Source organism: Corvus hawaiiensis, chromosome Z (genome assembly GCF_020740725.1).
Source record: "Corvus hawaiiensis isolate bCorHaw1 chromosome Z, bCorHaw1.pri.cur, whole genome shotgun sequence".
Classification (NCBI taxonomy): domain Eukaryota; kingdom Metazoa; phylum Chordata; class Aves; order Passeriformes; family Corvidae; genus Corvus; species Corvus hawaiiensis.
The window spans coordinates 3,628,933-3,648,417 of NC_063255.1; the positions used below are offsets into that span (position 1 = coordinate 3,628,933).

At 37.2% G+C, this 19,485-nt stretch overlaps 1 protein-coding gene across 6 annotated transcripts in view; it reads left to right on the forward strand.

Moving 5' to 3' along the window:
• ADAMTS6 (ADAM metallopeptidase with thrombospondin type 1 motif 6) overlaps positions 1-19,485 on the forward strand; it is a 148,959-nt gene that overhangs the window by 117,493 nt on the left and 11,981 nt on the right. For 5 of the 6 annotated variants that reach the window (XM_048291774.1, XM_048291773.1, XM_048291776.1 and 2 more), the window contains 4 exons: positions 1,690-1,853; positions 3,566-3,704; positions 13,430-13,559; positions 17,068-17,272. In XM_048291774.1, the coding sequence (XP_048147731.1) occupies positions 1,690-1,853; positions 3,566-3,704; positions 13,430-13,559; positions 17,068-17,272 (638 nt within the window). Of the gene's footprint in view, positions 1-1,689; positions 1,854-3,565; positions 3,705-4,312; positions 4,402-13,429; positions 13,560-17,067; positions 17,273-19,485 lie in introns of those variants that run through there. The other variant, XM_048291779.1, reaches the window with a different exon arrangement.

Here is a 19,485-nt window from a genome sequence, read left to right on the forward strand (position 1 = left end):
TCTCTACGTGACAAAATAGGTGTAAAGCCCATTTCTGCAGCTGCACAAATAGTACAATATTTTAACTGATTTCTCCAACAGATAACCCAGCAGCAACAAAATTTTTTGTGTTCAGAGCTGCAGAAAAAACTGCATGTTTAGTAATGCTGTTATCTTCCCTTAAATGGCTTGATCCAAGGTGACACATGGCTTTATATTCCTCTTATGCTAGTTTTCTGTGGGCTTCCTGCATTTCAGGTTCTCATAAATGATTTGATTAGGAACATGAACTTGTTCTTTCTGTCTCATATGCTACTAGCATTATACCACTGCATAATTGTTATTATGTAATTATTGGACTACTGTTCACAGCTGTGGCCTTCACCTGTGCATAACAACTCACATTAGGTAAATATATTTACAGAATGAAAATGCATTTTTCTTTGGCAGTCAAGTAAAAAATTACCTGCTTTGCTTTTGGATGTATATTAGTTTAAGCACATATAGCATAGGTATGTTAATTTTCAGACCTTATGGTGCTGATGGAAATGTTTACTAATTTCTGCTGAATATCATTGTCACCAGTAGAACACTACCACCTCTCGCACTATCTCCCACTCACATTAATGCTCTCTGATCTGTTTTAGACAGTTTAAGCATCACCAAGGCATTTTCTCTGTTTAAGGTAAACTAACACACACATGTAGTTGAGAATAAAGTATCAGATAACTGAAGTTGTCTTACTCCTTTACATTATGATGTGAAGTTTTTCCCTATCCAGTAAAGTCACTTATTTGTCTCAACCAGAAATGACATGTGCTTTCAGTATGGGGTTCCAACCATAATGTTTACTTTAAAAACATGTTTTATTTAAAATAAATAAACTATGTAAAACTTGGTAATCTTCACCTTGAATCAAGAAGTCAGTAGTTAATTAACTGAATATTCACCTTAAGATACAATGTCTGTTTCATATTTAGAAACTTAATATTATTAATAAAATATCAAATACAAATCCCTGAATAATATATGCTTGCCCATCCTAATGGTCGGTTAGCTATGAAATTTCTGTTTTATCTACAATGCTTTCATGGTTCAACACTGTAAATTAAGAAGGATAAAATATCTTACCAGATTAAGTAGCTAATTTTTCAGTTGTAGTAGAAATATCTTGTATTTGTGCTTTAATGAGGAGAAAGAAAAAGTCGTAGACATATGCAATAAAACAACAGCCAACTGGTGCCATATGTCAGACTCAATGTTCCTTCTCTTTTTTTCCTCTGCACATTGTCTGTGATACTTATTCCATGCCCCCAGCTTCTTAATCTAAACATGAGGTTGATAACTGATTATACATTTCAGGCATGCATGTATCTCATGTAGTTCAGCATACATTGCACATGGAGTCAGTTTTAAAGCTGAAGATATATTTCAAGTTACATGAGACGTTCTGGTTCATTTCATACAGCATCTGCATGTTGAAATGTGCAAAATAATCTGCACATTGAAGATTATTGCAGAGGCAAAATTGTTGATTTACATGAAGGATATTTTGACCAGGGCTAAAGAAAAGGCTTTATATTGTTTGAAAAAACAGTGATATAGAGCTGAATCTCACATACTTCTAACAGATTAGTAGATTAATTTACAATGGCTTCTCCATTATAAATGCTGCTTCCAATTTTTAGGTGGCTTGTATTTTTTTTTAAGCTTTAAAATCTGAAGAGGATGACTACTATATTAATGGTGCCTGGACTATTGACTGGCCAAGAAAGTTTGATGTTGCTGGAACAGCTTTCCATTACAAGAGGCCAACAGATGAACCAGAGTCTCTGGAAGCACTAGGCCCTACTTCAGAAAACCTCATAGTCATGGTAAAGTTATAATAAATATATTTTTGAAAATTGAAATGTGTATTTGTGTTCTGAGAAAAGACAATGCCATTAATGAAATCAAAATAGGTTGAGTTTACAAACAGGATACAGCTTGTGTAGCTGGGACTTTGTGTGAGTGTTTTAACACAGATTTCCTACCTTTCAAAACTGGCTGGCAAACATTGTCATGAAATAGGGATAAAGTCAGAAGCGCACCAGGAAATCTCACTGAAAATGAACCACATCTCTTTAAATGTGGTTCACAGTAGTGGTAGCCAAAATTGTAAATGGGCCATATATCGTATTTTTGCATACTGCCAACACTTGACAGTTCCCAACAGTTCTGCACGTGTCAGTAGCTTTAAGCCTGAGTGTGACCATATATACTCTTACCATAGAATGAGTATAATGGTATGACGCGTGTTAAAGTATACTCCTGTGACATACATTGCTCTTAAAACATTTTATAAAGTATGAGAATGTAACAGAAGGTATGATCCAGGATCCTAATATCATCTCTGACAACAGGCAATAGTGAGCCTGCTGTTTCACTACTGTGTTGAGGAGGAGTGTAAGAACAAGGTGATACTTTCCCAGTGTATTCTGTCAGCTGCCAGATTTGCAGTTCAGGGATTGCTTGAGCCAGATAGGATATTTTTTTGTATAGAATAATTGTTGCATGGATATCCACATTTTAGGCAGCATTTCCAAACACCTGAATAATCTTTTTTCCTTCTGTAGCTGTGCATAAGCTAGACAGTCCACACAGAATGAGTTACACCATTATAGTGGCTTCTTTCATTCAGTCTGTGTCACTGACTTCCTTTCTGAAAGTTCTCTGCTCTTTTTGCCCTGTGGAGGTCGGCAGATATGCTTCTGCAAAATGTAAGAGAAAGTAAAAATAGATGAAAAGTAGCTCCAAGGTGAGTCAGATTGCTGCATCTAACATGCATTAGCAATGAAAAAAAAAGTTTGATAGAGAGTCAAAGGCTAGTGTTGGACACATAATCTGTAGAAGTACAGTTCAACAGTGAGGATAGACAAAAACTCATGGTGATTATTGCACTTGTGTCTGTGTCACCTGCAGTGATGTGGCTGCAGCAAGAGTTTTGTTATTCCTTTAAAGGAATCACAGGTGTGATTCCACCAAGCTTATGTTGTTGGCTATTGCATTAGGGGAAAACAATGGCCTCAGCAACAGTCTGTTGGTGTTACTATCATTACTGGAAGTAATGTAATGTACTGTAGTCACTAGAAGGGCTAACAAGGGAAGAGATAGGTTCAATTGTGGCTTGTACTCCTCACAAGATTTCAGTTAGAACTGCTGCATGTTTCTACAGTAATGTCTTTTTCCAGCTTTGTCCTCCCATAATTATTCAGGTCTCAAGTTAGTTTCCATGAAGATATTAATTTTGTGAAAACTAGCTTTTTCAAACAATTTGGTCAGGAGTAAGGAACTGACAGAAATAATAAAATTGTGTTAAGGGAGAAAAAAAAGATAAAGCTCAGCTTAGATAAAAATATTTCTCTTTTGTATATAATTTAAATGTTATTACAGATTCTTTTGGGGGATATCTAAATAGAATGACTGTGACTTCCTTTATTACTTTTTTCCCATTCAGCAGAACTCAGCACGTGCCTAGAATAAATGTCACTGTGTTTGCCCTCTGCTTGCCTGTTTTAATGGTATAACCAGTTGTTTTCAACTACAGATTCTGCTGCAGGAACAGAATTTGGGGATAAAATATAAATTCAATGTTCCAATCTCTCGCACTGGCAGTGGAGACAATGAGGTTGGCTTTGCATGGAATCATCTGCCTTGGTCAGAATGTTCTGCCACTTGTGCAGGAGGTAAGACACCACCCAGTCAAGCTACAGGGTAAACTGAATTGCAAGATGCACTTCACTATATAATTATCTAGGTGACTAACTGAAAACATTTCTTTCAGGTATGCCTCGAACCTTAACAAACATTTATTTTTAATCACAGCGGATTTTGTTGGTTTTAAGTACCTTTAATATGTTCAGATCTTTTTGTTAATACAGTGTATCTTGGCACAGTGTCTCTCTCTGCTGATAATTCTGAGACTCCCTTGAAGCTGGTATGTTTGTTTTTCACAGGAGCTTTGCTGATAAAGGACATCAGAAGTTTTAAGTAAGGAGATTAAAAGTGAGAAGGCAAAATAGGCAGTAAATAAAGAGATGTGTCTCTGTGTGTTTGTAGGTGTGCTTCACACAATCGTAGTCAGCCCTCCTACCCTCCAGCCACCAAAGTTTAGGATGCATTTTGGCAGCTCCTCTGTAGAAGATGCTAACAATTGGATTTTACTTGCCAGCCCATAGCAATATCTGAGAATTGTTGCCCTCGGGCAGCAGTGGGGGATTTGTAGGTTGTCCCATGCGGTTCATCATGGGTGGCTTTTGCCCACAACTTACTGTATTCCTAATCCTCCCTCTAGTGGCCACCAATGCAATTCTTTACCTCTGGCTGGGAGAGCAGGACAGTTGGCTTCCTTCAAAGCCAACACCATTGCTGCTGCAAGGACTGGTGAGTAGAAGTGCTGTGTGAACAGTATCTTTCTTCTCTCTGGAGACTGAATGAATCATCTCCCCAACATACCTCTGTTCCAGAAGATATGGGAGAGTGCTTTAAATGCATCTCAGAATTTCAGTTTCTACGGCACTGTGGAAAGCCCGTATCAAGAAGAAGGCGCCATATTTTTTTAAAGGACCTTTGGACCAAATACTTGTCACTTTCTTGTTTTTTCTGTCTGTGGGAAGTATTCATGTTTAGAACCATCATGACTCACCTTTCTGCTGGAAGCTGCTGTGGCTGTTTCTAGTTGTCTGCAGTTTAAATACAGCCAACCCTACATAATACACAAAGGACAACACAGATTCTTTTCTGTGCCACTAGAGAAAGTCTTGAAACAAAATAGAGGATGATGCCAACTTTTCCCAATATTTTTATGTTCATTTGTTGGATTGCTGGTTGACAGATTGCGTTTTTTAACTCCAGTTTTAGTAATGGTAAGTGTGGCAGGGAAAAAAACATTTTCAAGGAGAAGTACGAAGAAGAAAAGTGCCTGGTTCCTAGAGAAAGAAAGTTCCAATGATCAGAACCTTAAAGGTATTGTCAATTCCTGGTTTTTGGGATGGTAATGAGCTAATGATCTTTCTGAAGTCATGGGAAAGCTCCCATTGATTTAGGTAGAGACAAGATTTTAACCATGGATCTTCTGCCATGAAGGTCATTGTCATTTCACACATTTGACAAAATACAGTGGAAAAAATAATTGGCTCTGAAGGAGTAAGTACTAGTCTAGATTAAAAAATTTTGATGTAATTATTAGATTTCAAGGGAAGATTTGTGAATCCCTAAAAGCAGCATGTATTTATTAATTTAAAATCAGAGGAGGTGGAGGAGAGATTTTCTTTGGTAGCTTATGGTGGCCAAATCAGGCACTTTTCTCTCCTCTCTTTCAGTTTAATTAAAGGATATACTGTGGTCGCTTATTTTCACTGAGCACCATACTCATAAATAAATATTTCATTGTAGCTGTAATTAATGTTAAAAAATATATCTGGTTTCTCTGTGAGAGAACCTGCTATTCCCCTCAGTTTATGAAGCACCTTTCTCCATATGCCAAAAGAAGACACAATTCTAAGGAGGAGCTGAGTCAGGAAAAGAGAAAAGGGAGACAAAGGTTGAAGAGACAGAAGCTTTAACTGGAAAATTTAGCTAATATAAATATGAAATATTGAGGAAGCTTAGAAACCACTGTATAGCTTTATTTATTTCTATAGTATTCATTATTAAGTCCATGCTTGAACTCGGTCTTTAAAAGACACATTTTGATAGACCTCAAAATACAACACAATATTAAACAGCTAAAGAATTTCTCACTGAAGGTAAAAAAGGATAAGTATGTGTGAAGAATATTGGCATGGAATTTATTTTTTATTTATGAGATTAAAGAAATATATTGTGTATTAGGAAAAGACTGTGAACAAATTAAAGGCACCAACATTTTCCAGCCTCTTACTGTAGCGTATGGGCTAATTAAGTTTGATCACGATTTGTCTTGATCTAGGAAAGCTCCAGGTAACATAGAGCCAGATATACTTCTATAGCCAAGTGTAGGGTTTATATAAAAGCTGTGGGCAAATCTGTCCATCTCTGAACTTGTCTGTGTTTGAAGGTTATGTCTTTTTATCTAGGTGTATGTAAGACTTAAAAAGCTGTCTTAGAAGAACATCAGCTTTGCAAGTATTTAGAAGCCAGGACATGTCAGAAATAAGAATGATTATGAAATACTGTTTTCTGTAGTTACATGTGTTCTATTAAAGAGGGACCAATTGACCAGGGACGGTTTTCAGAGGCTGTTAACAGGCTACCTTATGTCCACTCAACATTGCTTAAGTCTAGTTTTTTTCTAAATCAGGCTAACTGTATCTGCGTTGCTTATTTTGACCAAGTCTGTGACTCTTAAAACATGGATATTACTTGATGTAGTAACCAAAGTGAACTTGAGCATATGTGTTGAATGTCATGGAACAGAGCATAAAGACATTGTGGCAGTACAAAGTTTAAATAGTTTTGGAGTACTGTATATGGCAGAAGTGTCTGATTTTTTGTGCTGTTTCTTCTTCATAGTGTTTTGAGAGCAATCCACTGCATTCAGCTCTTCCTAGAGCCGTTAGTATGCCTTATCTTGGAGAAAGGTAACTAGAGCAGGCAGGAGTCAAGGAACAACCTAAGAGCAAGCTAGGAGGAACCTACAATCTCTGAATGGTAACATGCTGTCTTTTCTGCTGGACTTCTATATTACGTTCATCTCTGCTGTGCTGAGGAGTTACATCAGAACAATAAAAATGCATTAACTTTTCAAACAGAACCTCTGTTCTAGGATCTGTCTTGGCTTTAAAGAATAAGAAGACATAGTAAGTGGAATGGTAGGAAGGAGGAGAAAGGTTTCCTGTTTACTACAGCTCAGTTCAAGAGCCAGAGGTCTGGATTCCATTCCTGCTTCCCCTGTGTGTTTCTTATGGTACTGAGCAACTCAAAGCATATATGACACTCTTACTTGCTAATTATGAGTTCATGATTGTATACGTAGCTCTCTTTAATTTCTGGTCTCTGAAGCTTTCAAGGAATTTAATTGTCTCATGTGAAAACTCCTCCAGGCACCTGAAGTCAATGGGCTCTTCACAGTAGACATTATGCCTCCTGATCCCCTGTATTCTCAATAGAATGATCTAGGAGATAAGTTAGAGTTTTTCATGAAAGAAACGGTTACGTGATTAGATTGCCTCTAAAAGGCAGAAGTCTTATATGAGAAGCAACCTTGGCTGTAGTGACCATGAAATTGTAGAGTTCAGTATTATATTAAGAGGTAGCAGGACAGCAAGAAAGATTACAACCATGAACTTGAGGAGCGCTAACTTTAACCTCATCTTTTTGGATCTTTTTGGAAGAATCCCATGGGAACAGGCCCTGCAGGGAAGAGGGGTCCAAAAGAGTGGATTGATGCTCAAGGATCACTCCAGGCTCAGGAATGCTGCATCACAGTGAGAAAGAAATTGGGCCAAGGGGGCAAGAGACCTCTGTGGATGAATGAAGAACTACTGTCATTACTCAAGTATAAGCAGAAAATATACAGGAGACGGAAGCAGGCTCAGGCCACCTGGACTGAATATAGAGAGGTGGTCAGGGTAAATGGAAATGAGACTAGAAAGCCAATGCCCAGCTAGACTTAAATTTGGCTAAGCATAATAAAAAGGGTCTTTTCAAATACATCAATAACGAAAGGGGAAAAAATGATAATGTGGACTCAATATTAGATGGAGACAGGACCCTGGTAAGAGAGGAAGAGGAGAGGGCGGAGTTACTGAATGCCTTGGCATCAATCTTCACTGACAAGACCAGGCCTCAGGGATTCCTGGCTCAGGAGACCAGGGTGAAGAGATGTTGAAAGGAGAACATTCCCTTTAGTGAAGGAGGATTTGGTCTGAAACAACTAGACAGACCTACTCAAGTCCATGGGCCCTGTTGGGATGCATCCATGAGTGCTGGGAGAACTGGTGCACATTGTAATGAGGCTGCTCATGATCACCTCTGAAAAGTAATGACAATCAGGAGACGTGCTGAGAACTGGAAGAAAGCAAATGTATCTGTGGGCCAGTCAGCCTCATTTTGATCCCTGGGAAGGTGATGCAGCACCTCATTCTAGAGGCCATCTCTATCCATGTGGAAGACAAGAAGGTGATCACGAGTAGTCAGCATGGGTTCACTGAAGGTAATCAGGTGTTTGGCCAAACTGATTGCCTTCTCCAATGAAACAGCTGTCTGGATGGATGAGAGGACAGCAGTGGATATTGTCTACCTCAACTTCAGCAAGGCTTTCAATACTCTTTCCCAGCATCCTCATAGGCAAACCCAGGAGCTGTGGACTGGATGAGTGATCAGTGAGGTGGATTGAGAACTGGCAGATTCCAGAGGTTTGTAATCAGTGGCACTGGGTCTGGCTGGAGGCCTGTCACTGGTGGTGTTACCCAAGGTTCAATATTGGGCCCAGTTTTGTTTAACTTATTCATCAGTTCATCAATGAAGTACAGATGCCTCCTTGGCAAGTTCATTGAGGACACAAACCTGGGAGGAGTGGCTGATACCCCAGAGTGCTGTGCAGCCTTTCAGAGGGACCTTGACAGGTTGGAGAGATGGACAGAGACCATCTGAAATTCAGCAAAGGCTGGAGCTGACCTCCTTGGGGGGCAGCTCTGCAGACCTGGGAATCCTGGTGGACAACAAGCTGTCCATGAGCCAGCGGACTGTCCTGGTGGCCAAGAAGGCCAGTGGTATCCTGGGGGGCATTAGGAAGGACATTGCCAGCAGGTGGAGGAAGGTGATTCTGCCCCCGTACTCAGCCCTGGTGAGGCCTCACCTGGAGAGCTGTGTCCAGTTCCGGACTCCTCAGGACAAGAGAGACATGGAGCTCCCGCAAGATGGTGCCAAGAGGCTCTTCTCAGTGGTGCTAGTCAGTGGAACAAGAGGTAATGGGCAGAAGCTGATGCACAGGAAGTTCCACCTGAACATGAGGAAGAAGTTTACTGTGCAGGTGACCGTGCACAGGAACAGATTTCCCGGAGAGGCTGTGGAGTCTCCCTCAGTGGAAAGAACTGCCTAGGCACAATCCTGTGCCATGTGCTCCAGGATGACTCTGCTTGAACAGGGAGGTTGGACCAGATGACCCACTGTGGTTCCTTCCAACCTGACCCATTCTGTGGGAGATTGTAAACTGTGTATTTTGTAGTGTCACTTATGTTAAAGGAAAGAAGTACACACAGTTTTTCTGCCAGTGGCCTTGATGCTCACTGTACAGTGAACCAAGCAGAAACTAAATCTCCAAAGTCTGAGATCTATTTTAGTATTTTCAATTTTTTTCCTAAAAAGAGGTTCTTCAGATTTACAATATAGTTAAAAAGGCTTGTCTGATGACAGACAGCTCTTATTTTTCTAGGATTCCTGTGCTCATATGTAGGACAAGAATATAATTTCATTGATGTTTAATATCAGTAGTGTTCTTAGGCTTGGGAATCCAGAATTGCAGCTCTTCTTTTTGTACACTAGAACCCGTATTTTCTGTATTGAAAAATTTTCCTCTAATTTTCCTCAAATTTATAGTATCTGAGCTAGTTCTTTCTTTCTGGGAATATTATTTGAGCTGTTCTACCGGTATTCTTCATATTACTTCCCCTTTTTCCTGAAAGTACACTAATAACTCTTCTATTCTGAGGCAAGGGTTTTCAGAAGAAAAGTTTGTTATTATCTCATTTAGGTCTTTATAGCTGGTGGCAAACTTGGACAAGACTAAATGAAAGCAATGCCAGAGAATACCAGCATGTACAGTGCAAATTTGTCTATAGAGAGAGGAGTGGGAAAGGAGAGAACACAGGGAAATCAGAAAAAATTGATGGCAACAATAGAAGATTTTGTTTAAGGGCCTGATTATTATTTAATGAGAAACACTGAGAAAATGTAATATAAAATATGTAGAAATAGGAACTGAAACAATACAATGAGTTCTGGAATTCTGTGAACTTGTAGATCACAGAATCATAGTTTATTAACTGTCATGCATGTCTTTCCTTGTATCTTGTAATTTTCCAAGGGCAAGTGTATTACTCTGTCCAGATCCACGTATTCTTAGTAAGGCAGTGAGCTTCTGGTGGTAAAAAGCCTAGAAAAGGAAGAAGATTCCTTCTTTATGTTTTTTTATTTTTATGCATTTAAAAATAACTCAAATAAGTGCCTACTCCCTTTTTAACTTCTTTCATGCTTAATTAATTCTAATGGCAACAAATAACAGCATATATTGTCTGGAATTTGCCAGTACTCCTAAGCATTGGTTAGGATTTCATTCATTCTATTAGAGTTCATCCAGATGAATTAAATGTTTTAGATAATCATGGGGTTTTTTAGAAAGTAGTCAGTGTACTATTACTATTATAAGTAAACTGGTTGCTGTTCAGTTTTCTTTGCTGCTCATGACCCATGTAGAGTGGTGCCTACTATGTTTTTCTTTCATGCCCTCAAATGAGTTATGAAACTATCTTTAGGCATATAAAACATACTTCTCCTCATCAAAGAAAATATAAGTTTGGCTCTGTGATGAACATCTTGTGATCTGATGAGTGAGCTCCGAAAATATGTCTGGGTTAACCAGCATGCAGTAGTTTTAGTGATGCAAGAGTCACTATATATTGGTACTGGCATCTTTATAATTAACTGTTGCAATCACAAGCCACAATTTTTGGGATTGGTTTTAAAAATAGGTACAGCATTTACATGCCTGCAATTTTAATTCAAGAATAAAATGTGCTCTGTGTAATTTAAAATTTGACTGCTGAAAGTCATACAGACTATTTGTGAATTGAAATCTGCAAAACAGCTCAGTTCTCTGGAGATTATGGTCACTAAGCCACTGGAGTTTTGTTTTCTATTAGGATTGCCTTGACCGGTCATGAGAACATTTTGTGTCTTTTATTATAAACTAAAAATCTGTAGATTTGAAAGCAAAGTGTTTCTGTCTAACTGCTTGTAATTATTTTCCCCAGAGTATAAATGAACTAGTTTATCCGTGCTTTTTAGATTACTTATAAGAGAGACCATATACTCAGGAAAGTGTTGATAATTTAAAGATAATTTTTCAGTACAGGGCATAACCAAGCTGTAGCTGTTGTCTGGAAAAAATAGCACTTCTAGCTTTTTCCATATATTTTTCTTGTTTTAAAAGTTACTATCTGATCTTTTCTCTGAGATTTTTTATTAAATAACATTGTAGTTAGACAGGAATTATGTAAAGTTTATATACTGTGTGACAAGATGCTGCAGAACCTTTTAAAAATGGATTAATATATCTCCTGGCATCAATTAAAGATTCTTCACTGTAAGTGAATGGGGTCAATACTGTCTTACTGGTGATATGCTACCTGAACAACACTTAGTAAATAACACACCTGAAAATTTTTTTTAAGCTGACCACAGTGATACTTCACAATCATAGAACTTTAGAATATTTTCTTATTCCAAAATTCCTCAAAAATGAATTTGTTAAGGCTGCCAGTTTTTAGCCAAATTCTAGAAGGAAATGTGTCTGATGCCAGTAGGAAATTCAGTAAAAATATAACATTAATATCAATGCTATATGATAAGTACATTTGTGAGAATGGTATGCATCGTTAAAATGCATAATTCTAAAGTGTGTATAAATTATTTTTAAGCAAATATATTTGAGGAAAATATCATTATGAAGGCCACATTCAGCCTATTCAACCAAGAGAATTAAAGCAGTTTGTGATAGAAAGGATAAATGATTAGTCAGAACTGAACATGCATTGCATATCAGCTAGCAGTGCCATGTTACTAGCATTGCTATAGCTGTTAGATACTATTTCTTATTGTGGTAAAACATGAGCAGAAAATTGCTAGAAATACTCCTGCTTAGGTTGTGTGATCTAATTCAAATTATTGTCATCTGTTAGCAGTTTTTGCACTGATTGTAGAATTCAAAGTGAATCTTGTCACAGCTTCTCAAATAGTTAGATCTTTCACTTATTTTTCAAGAGCCAAATGAAGATATTATTTCCTCCTATGAAGAAAGGCTGAGAGAATTGGGTTTGTTCAGCCTGAAAAAGAGACGGCTTAGGGGTGACCTAGTTGCAAGCATGCAGTATCCAAAGGGAGCCTACAGAACAGATGGAGACGGACTTTTTTTTAAGAGCATGTGACAGGACAAGTGGGAATGGCTTCAAATGGAAAGAAAGCAGGTTTAGATTAGATATTAGGAAAAAATTCTTTACTGTGAGGTTGGTGAGATACTGGAACAGGTTGCCCAGAGAAGTTGTGCATGCCCCAGTCCTAAAAGTGTTCAAGGCCAAGTTGGATGGGGCTTTGAGTAACCTGGTCTAGTGGACCAGGCAGGGGGTTTGGAGCTCTATGATCCTTAAGTTCCCTTCCAACCCAAATCATTTTGTGATTCTATGCATATCTCAAAGTGGAGAGATGGCTGTAAGGTAAAGTTGGCAGATATTTGAAGCCAGGAGGTTTTAATCCCCTTTTAATTGTATGCACTTCACATTTTGGAATAAGTTAAATATTTAAGAATATGAAGAAAGGTACAGCTTTTTGCAGCTTTTATAATACAAATAATCCTATTCTTTATGTTTTATAACTATGCATGTTCAATAAAAACTGCATGTGAATTGCAAATCCACAGGTTTTTATGCTAATGAACATCGTATAGTATGTTTTTAAGAGAGGAGGAAGGCAGTGTGTATTACTCTTTGCAACATTACACTGTCATCATATCAGTGGTCCTTTACTGCTTTAAAAAAAAAAAAAAGGCAAAATCTGCTTAATATACTACCTTATAATGTTGCCTTGGCAGTGATATATCATGTTTTGGGAATAATGATCAATTCTAAATTGCCCTGTTGATGGTTAACAATGAAAGAGGAGCTGGAAGTGCCAGGCAAAATGAGTATTCACAGAGACAAACTGCATCTTTCAGAATGAATTATAGTTCTGTTATTTTAATGAAGAAAATTTGTAGGATAATGTATAAAAATGCAACACTGTTTCCCAGTATTGCTGGTTTGTTTTAAACCAGAGCACATAAACAATAATTCTGCATCGAAGTGTGACCACATTCTATTTGGTGATGTTTTCTTTGGAAATTTAAGTGTCTTTGGTAGGAGAGGATGGCAGACAGAGAATGGACTTCATGCAGTACATAAATAAAAACAATCTGCTAGTAAATCTATAAATATATTCCCTTTGTTTTAGAAAACAACAGAATTTTAAATTCCTTGCTCAGTGGGGTAGCCTAAAATTGAAGGAAAATAAAAAAATAATTGCAGCTAGGGGTCATTCAGTTAATTTAAATTCTCACTGCTGCAGCCTTCAGCCAAATAAAGTGGGATGGTAGAATTAATAATCAATAGGTAAAATACGATTATACTCAAAAACTAGAAGAACAGAATGATTAATTAATGGTCTTTCATTTCATCCCAAGGTGTCCAGAAACAAGAGGTGGTGTGTAAAAGGCTGGATGACAGCTCCATTGTACAAAACAATTACTGTGACCCTGACAGTAAGCCACCAGAAAACCAAAGAGCCTGCAACACTGAGCCTTGCCCACCTGAGTAAGTTATTAATCACTTAATATGGACATCTGTTTTGCATAGAGAGAAAAGTCTTCATAATCTATAACAAATCCTGTTAACCAAATGTATATAAAATTCTCATCAAGTATTCATGTCCTATCTTGTCAGAAAGGCTATTTGGGTTTGCTTTGATTTCTTGTTGTGCTAAAATCAGCTGTGAAAAATGCATTGAGGATTGAGTTGCATTGATTTGACTGAGGAACAATAATGATGTTTGGACTACACCAAACAGTGCAAGTGAAAAATACTAGCAAAACAGTTTCTTAGGATCTGAGTGTCGTATGCAGTGAGTAGTGCGCAGAGTAGAACTGGGGACCATTCTTATGGCAATAATGATAAAAGAGTGTTGAGGTGAGACTTAACTTTGTCCTAGTTATTAATATTGCATCTGAAATGTTTGCCATATTTTAAAGTATGTTGTATTAACACTTGGGTTGAAGGGTTCACACGAGAAGTGGCAGATACAGAAACTGCTAAGCAGACCAAACAATTTCCTGACAATAGTTTTCTCAAACTTTTTCTCCAGCATATTCAGTGTTGTACAGTAAGGCTGAGTGCCTTTAGGATTAGGTGCTTAGATTCTATTTAGATTTATTTTTAAAGATAGGTGTATGCTATATATAGATAATTAAAAACTCAGCAGCTCGTTTGATCAAAAATGAAGTTTGGCAAGGACTTATAGCATAGCTTTATCTTACTACAAAACCTGTTTAGAAACAGTTGTGGTATTTTGTGCTGGAAAATAATATCAGCATGTGAACAACAGCTTCTCTTATGTTTTGAGACAAATAAAACTTGTGGAGAAGGTGGAACAGATACAACAGTTTCTTGATTCCCAAGTTCAGGTTAGTTTGACTTTGGTGGTAGTCCTTAGCTGTGTTCCAACTGGGCATGAAAATCATTAATGCTGATTAAATGGAAATACTGCACAATACGGTGGTCACCTGTAAAAGTCTCTTAGAAACTGCTGAATTGTAGCATGAAGGACGCTAGGAGGAATGAGACAAGATTATTGTGCATTAAAATCCCAACAGGTCTTCATGAAGTCAGTCTCTTCCTGGAGTTTTAGCTGCTTCCCTAGTGTGGTGCCTGGTTGCACAATGGCAGAGCAGTGTCTCTTACACTTCCTGCTGTGTCATGTAACACATTCATTTGACATAAAGCCAAGTGAAGCCATTGCACTGCTCTTACCTTTGAATGCGAACGAGCTGTGTCACAGACAGGTCAAAATTAGGTCAAAATCATTGTCCCCACAGTCTATGTGTAAATATGTGTTTATCCTGGAAGGATATGCATTTATTCCCTGTTTGGATAACCTGTTTAGCATGGCTCTAAATGCACCAACCAGACCTGAGAGCAGGACTTGAAAAGCGGTTGTGTTTGATCAGTTCCTTTTTACCAAAGCAGTCATGTTCAATCAGTTCCTCTTTACCAAACACATTCCAGTTCCTTCCTTTCTATGGCTTAGCTATTAGCAAATTAACATTTTAAAAAGTAGTGGTAATAAAGTTTTTCGAAACTAGGTAAATTTTGGGTGTCCTTTTGTTGTTTTGTTTTGTTTGTTTTTTTGTTTTGGTTTTTTTTTTTCCCTGCCACTACTTAAAAAACCCCCACAAACCAACAAAACCCAGCCCAGAAAGTGGGAAGCTTTTGGATTCCCCATCCAGTATGACAGGGACATTGATGATCATTGTGAAAGTCAAGACATCAGTATTAAGAAAATGGGTAGAGTGTATTAATTAGCATCTACTTCAACATGTCAGAGCAGTTCAGCCCATGTCTGCCTCCATTCTGATGTTCCCCACAGAGTGAATACAAAATGCCAAACTAAGGAAAGGTTCTTAATTCCTGATTCTGTAAGTAGTCTAGTTAGAATGCTGTTCAAATAACAGATAGTTATCCAAAGAAGTTTGACCCTTTTGGCAGAAAGTTTTATCATGCAGTAAGACTGAGTGTTTACGTGGACTGGCCAAGTATTTCCCTTTTTAATTAGCACAATTCTACTCTTCTTGTGGTGTATACCAAAAGCAATGAAAATGATACTCTTTCTAACTGAATGCCAGTTACATTATACTTTGATGTCTTTGAACAGCAGAAGACTATGTTTGTTTTCAATACTTACTATATCTTACATTTCAGATTTCAAGAAAATACTTTTTCAGTTCTATGATTATGAATAGTGCTATCTTGTCATACAGTATAAATATTAGAGGTACCTGAGAGAGAAATCATTTGAGCAAATCATAGTACCAATTGAAAATTAACACTGCAGCCTCTTGAAAGCTCTGAAGAGCTTCAAATTCTCCCTATTTTGGTAAAAGCATAAGATTTTTTGATGAAGAATCACAAATTAATTTCCTTTTGCTGGGAAAGTAATGACAGAATGTGGCATAATTGTTTCCATCTCTGCATTGATCTAGCTTCATGTTAGGATATATTACACATAATGTAACACAAAAGAGGATAGCAGCACTTTTTTTTTGACAGCAGCTTGAGAAAATGACAGATCTTATGAGGTAGCTCCAGGAATACCTCCAGGAACATCCACAGTGGCTGACATGCCTGACATTTTTGGCATGTTGGCAACATGTGATAGCATACTCGACTTCACCTTCATCCTTTGCAAGGATGACTCAGGCAAGTATCTAATCAACATATGAAATAATGAAGACCAAATGTGCTCGTCAATATGAAGAGATATTTCGATTTAATTGAGCTGCATTAACCATCCAGAAATAGAAATATATAACCTTACAGCCAGATTAAAAGCTGCTTTAATCTCTGCAGTAGCACAAAGCAATCTAATATTATTTACAATTCTTGACTTCTACTACATACACAGAAACACTCAGAAGTTCCCTCTAGCATCTATCATACAGTTCTTTAAATTTTGAAAGATTTTGTTGGGATAATTTTTTTATGTGATGAATTCATGTTTTACCAGTGTTTGCTTCACTTTAAAAAATGATAATATTTTGCATTTCAGTATGGTGTCTTATTGAAAGGTTTACAAATGTTTCATAATCAGATGAGAATTAACTCTCAGAAAGCCCAATTTTGAGATCAAATTGTTTTATTGTAATGATACTAAAGAGGCAAACATCTTGGCTTTTGACTTGTGGTGTAAGTTACAGCAATGGTTCCCAAACATTTCCAGTTGCAAACCACTTTCACAGAAATTATTTCAGGCAAGTCCAATACAAAATACTACATAAATAGCTTCAATTTTGTCAGGCTCAAAGACTCCTAGCTACTATAGGCTAGATTGGAAATTGGTGCTCTAGAAAAATACAAAGTAGTGTTATTATTGGAAAATATGTTTGCAGTGAGTAATAAATTAAAATATTCAGTAAAAATACCCATAAGTTTATTTCACCATGAATGTGTGTATTGTTAAAAATTACTTAGGGTTAGTAATTGAAACTGTTTGCATTCTTGGTTTGTCTTTGTTTGACATTTACTGAGTCTCCTAACATTTTCTATCCAGATGGTTTATAGGAGATTGGTCAGAGTGCAGTAAGACCTGTGATGGAGGAATGCGTTCACGAACAGTTCTCTGCATCAGAAAGATTGGACCTTCTGAGGAGGAGACGCTGGACACTGCCAGCTGTTTAACACACCGGCCTATTGAAAAAGAGCCCTGCAACAACCAGTCCTGCCCCCCACAGTGGGTTGCTCTGGACTGGTCAGAGGTAAGGAAATTTTGCTGTGTTAACTCATTGGTAACAGTGGAGGCAGGACCTCTGGCCACTGAATGTTAGTACATTTCCTGTCACTGCTTTCTAAGTAAAGGATTAATAAGAAATTTTCCCAGAGGAGGTTTCACCTCTGCCTCATTGTTTTGTTTCCTGCCTCTTATGAAAATGCCCATAACCTACGGTGTGTCAGTCTACCCTAAACTAACTCCATGTCTCTCACAGGTATCACATGCTAGTCACCTAAAGTCATTTTACTCTATTATCATGTCCAAGCTTTTATGCAGGAAGGTCATGTTATGATTTTGAACAAAATCATTCTAATTTAATGATTCAAGCTCTGCTAAACTTCTAGTTGTGATAATTAATCAGGATTGTGAAAAAGTACCAGGCTTCTTTCTAGTGTGAATTTTATTTGTGTAGCTTGGCAGACTGTCTTGACTGATGATACCATTTCAATATAATGAGAAAAGTGGCTTTTTTTTTTTCTGTGCATGGTTTCCAGAAATATAATGTATTGAAATCCCTATAGTAATATAAATGTAAACATTTTTATATGCATGTTTATATGAATTTCTGACAGAAGCATGAAAAGGAAAACAAGAGTGTACATAAAAAATAAAGAGCTAGATACTCCTCCCATTGAAACCAATGGCAAACCTTGCTAATTTCTCTGGAATGCAAGTTATAAAGTTTTTTTTCATACCCAAAACAATGCATAATACAAATAAAACAATTATTGAACTCTTTTATCTGTACATGGACTTGTTGAGAATCAGTATAATTACACATTTTTAAAATTCTCAGTGATTATTAACAAGAAATTATGTACCTTTTTGGTCAGAGAAACAAAGCCATTTTGTAAACATACAGGTTAAATGAATTCCTTACAAGAATGTAAAAGGGGTTTTATCAAATTGAAATCAAAACTAAGGATGTTTTTCCCACTGGAATGTAGTCATTTTTAGGTAATGCCATAAGGTTTTTCATACTTTGCAATAGTTGAGCTTTGATAGAATTAATCCAACCACCATAAATTACTCCTTTTATATTTTTCTGGATAATTATGAAAAAAGCAGAAAAAGTATTCTAAGGATTTCTTGGGAAGAGCTGTATCAGACAAGCACATATAATTTGCATTCATGACTTCCACAGAGGGAGGCAGAAATTCTAGAAGCATTTAGTAATGGAAGATAATTTTTTGTCATTTGGTTTATCTGAGTATTTTGTTTTCAATTGCTTTGGAAGTGTACAATCATTTTGTTAAATTTTACTGATGTTTTTTATTTTCAGTGATTCAGTATTATTGAACGCAACCTATTTCCTTATTTCACTTTCATTTCTGGGATCCAGGTGTAGTCCATCTTAGTAGAATTTTTGCTATAACTCCAGAAAAGGAGTTGTGGAATGTTGTTTTCTTCTTGTACCAGTAGCTGGAAGAAGATCTTTCTCAGATGGCGTCTTAGACATGGATTAAAGATCGTGTCTTCAAGCAGTACTAGAAGGAGGATGCTCCTAAACTCAAAGTTTGGTCCTCAGAGTCTTCCCTGCTTGATGACATGCTCTATAGATTATGAAACTTCACAGGCACATTGGGTTTTGACATTTTGACAAAGTCCTTTCAACCTTGTCACTTTTCTGTTTGTTTTGACAGACTGACATGATTTTTAAGCACTCAGCTAGGAAAGGGCTCATACTTCTACTTCCTACTTAAAAGTAATGCATTTTTCATGAAATACATGTGGAAGGAAATACTCACAACACTCCTTGGAATTTAGACCTCAGCTGATGAGTCATGATCATGGCATCAAAGACCTCACATATTAACTGTCATGGGGTTTTGGTCTCTATTTTTTTTTTTTTTTTTTTGTGTAGTTCTGCCAGAGATCTTCTCTTACTTCCCTCCTTCATCTAGTTTTCTAGTAGGCAGTGTGCACAACATTTGGTGTTGAAGTCCCTTCAGTAAAAGGATGTTTGAAACTGTTTACTCTGTATCAGAGTTCTGGAGACTGAACTTCTGTAGATAAGGAGGCTGTACCTTGGTAAAAAAAAGATAGAATAGAGTAGGATAGAAAAGAAAAGGTTACATTTTAAGGAAAGCTGTTATATATCCATTTTGCATTCTGGATTATAAACTCCAAATGCTAGACCCATCTTTTTGCAGCCCAGTTTAAGATCCTAAACCTAAGTAGAGTACATTTGGGATAAAC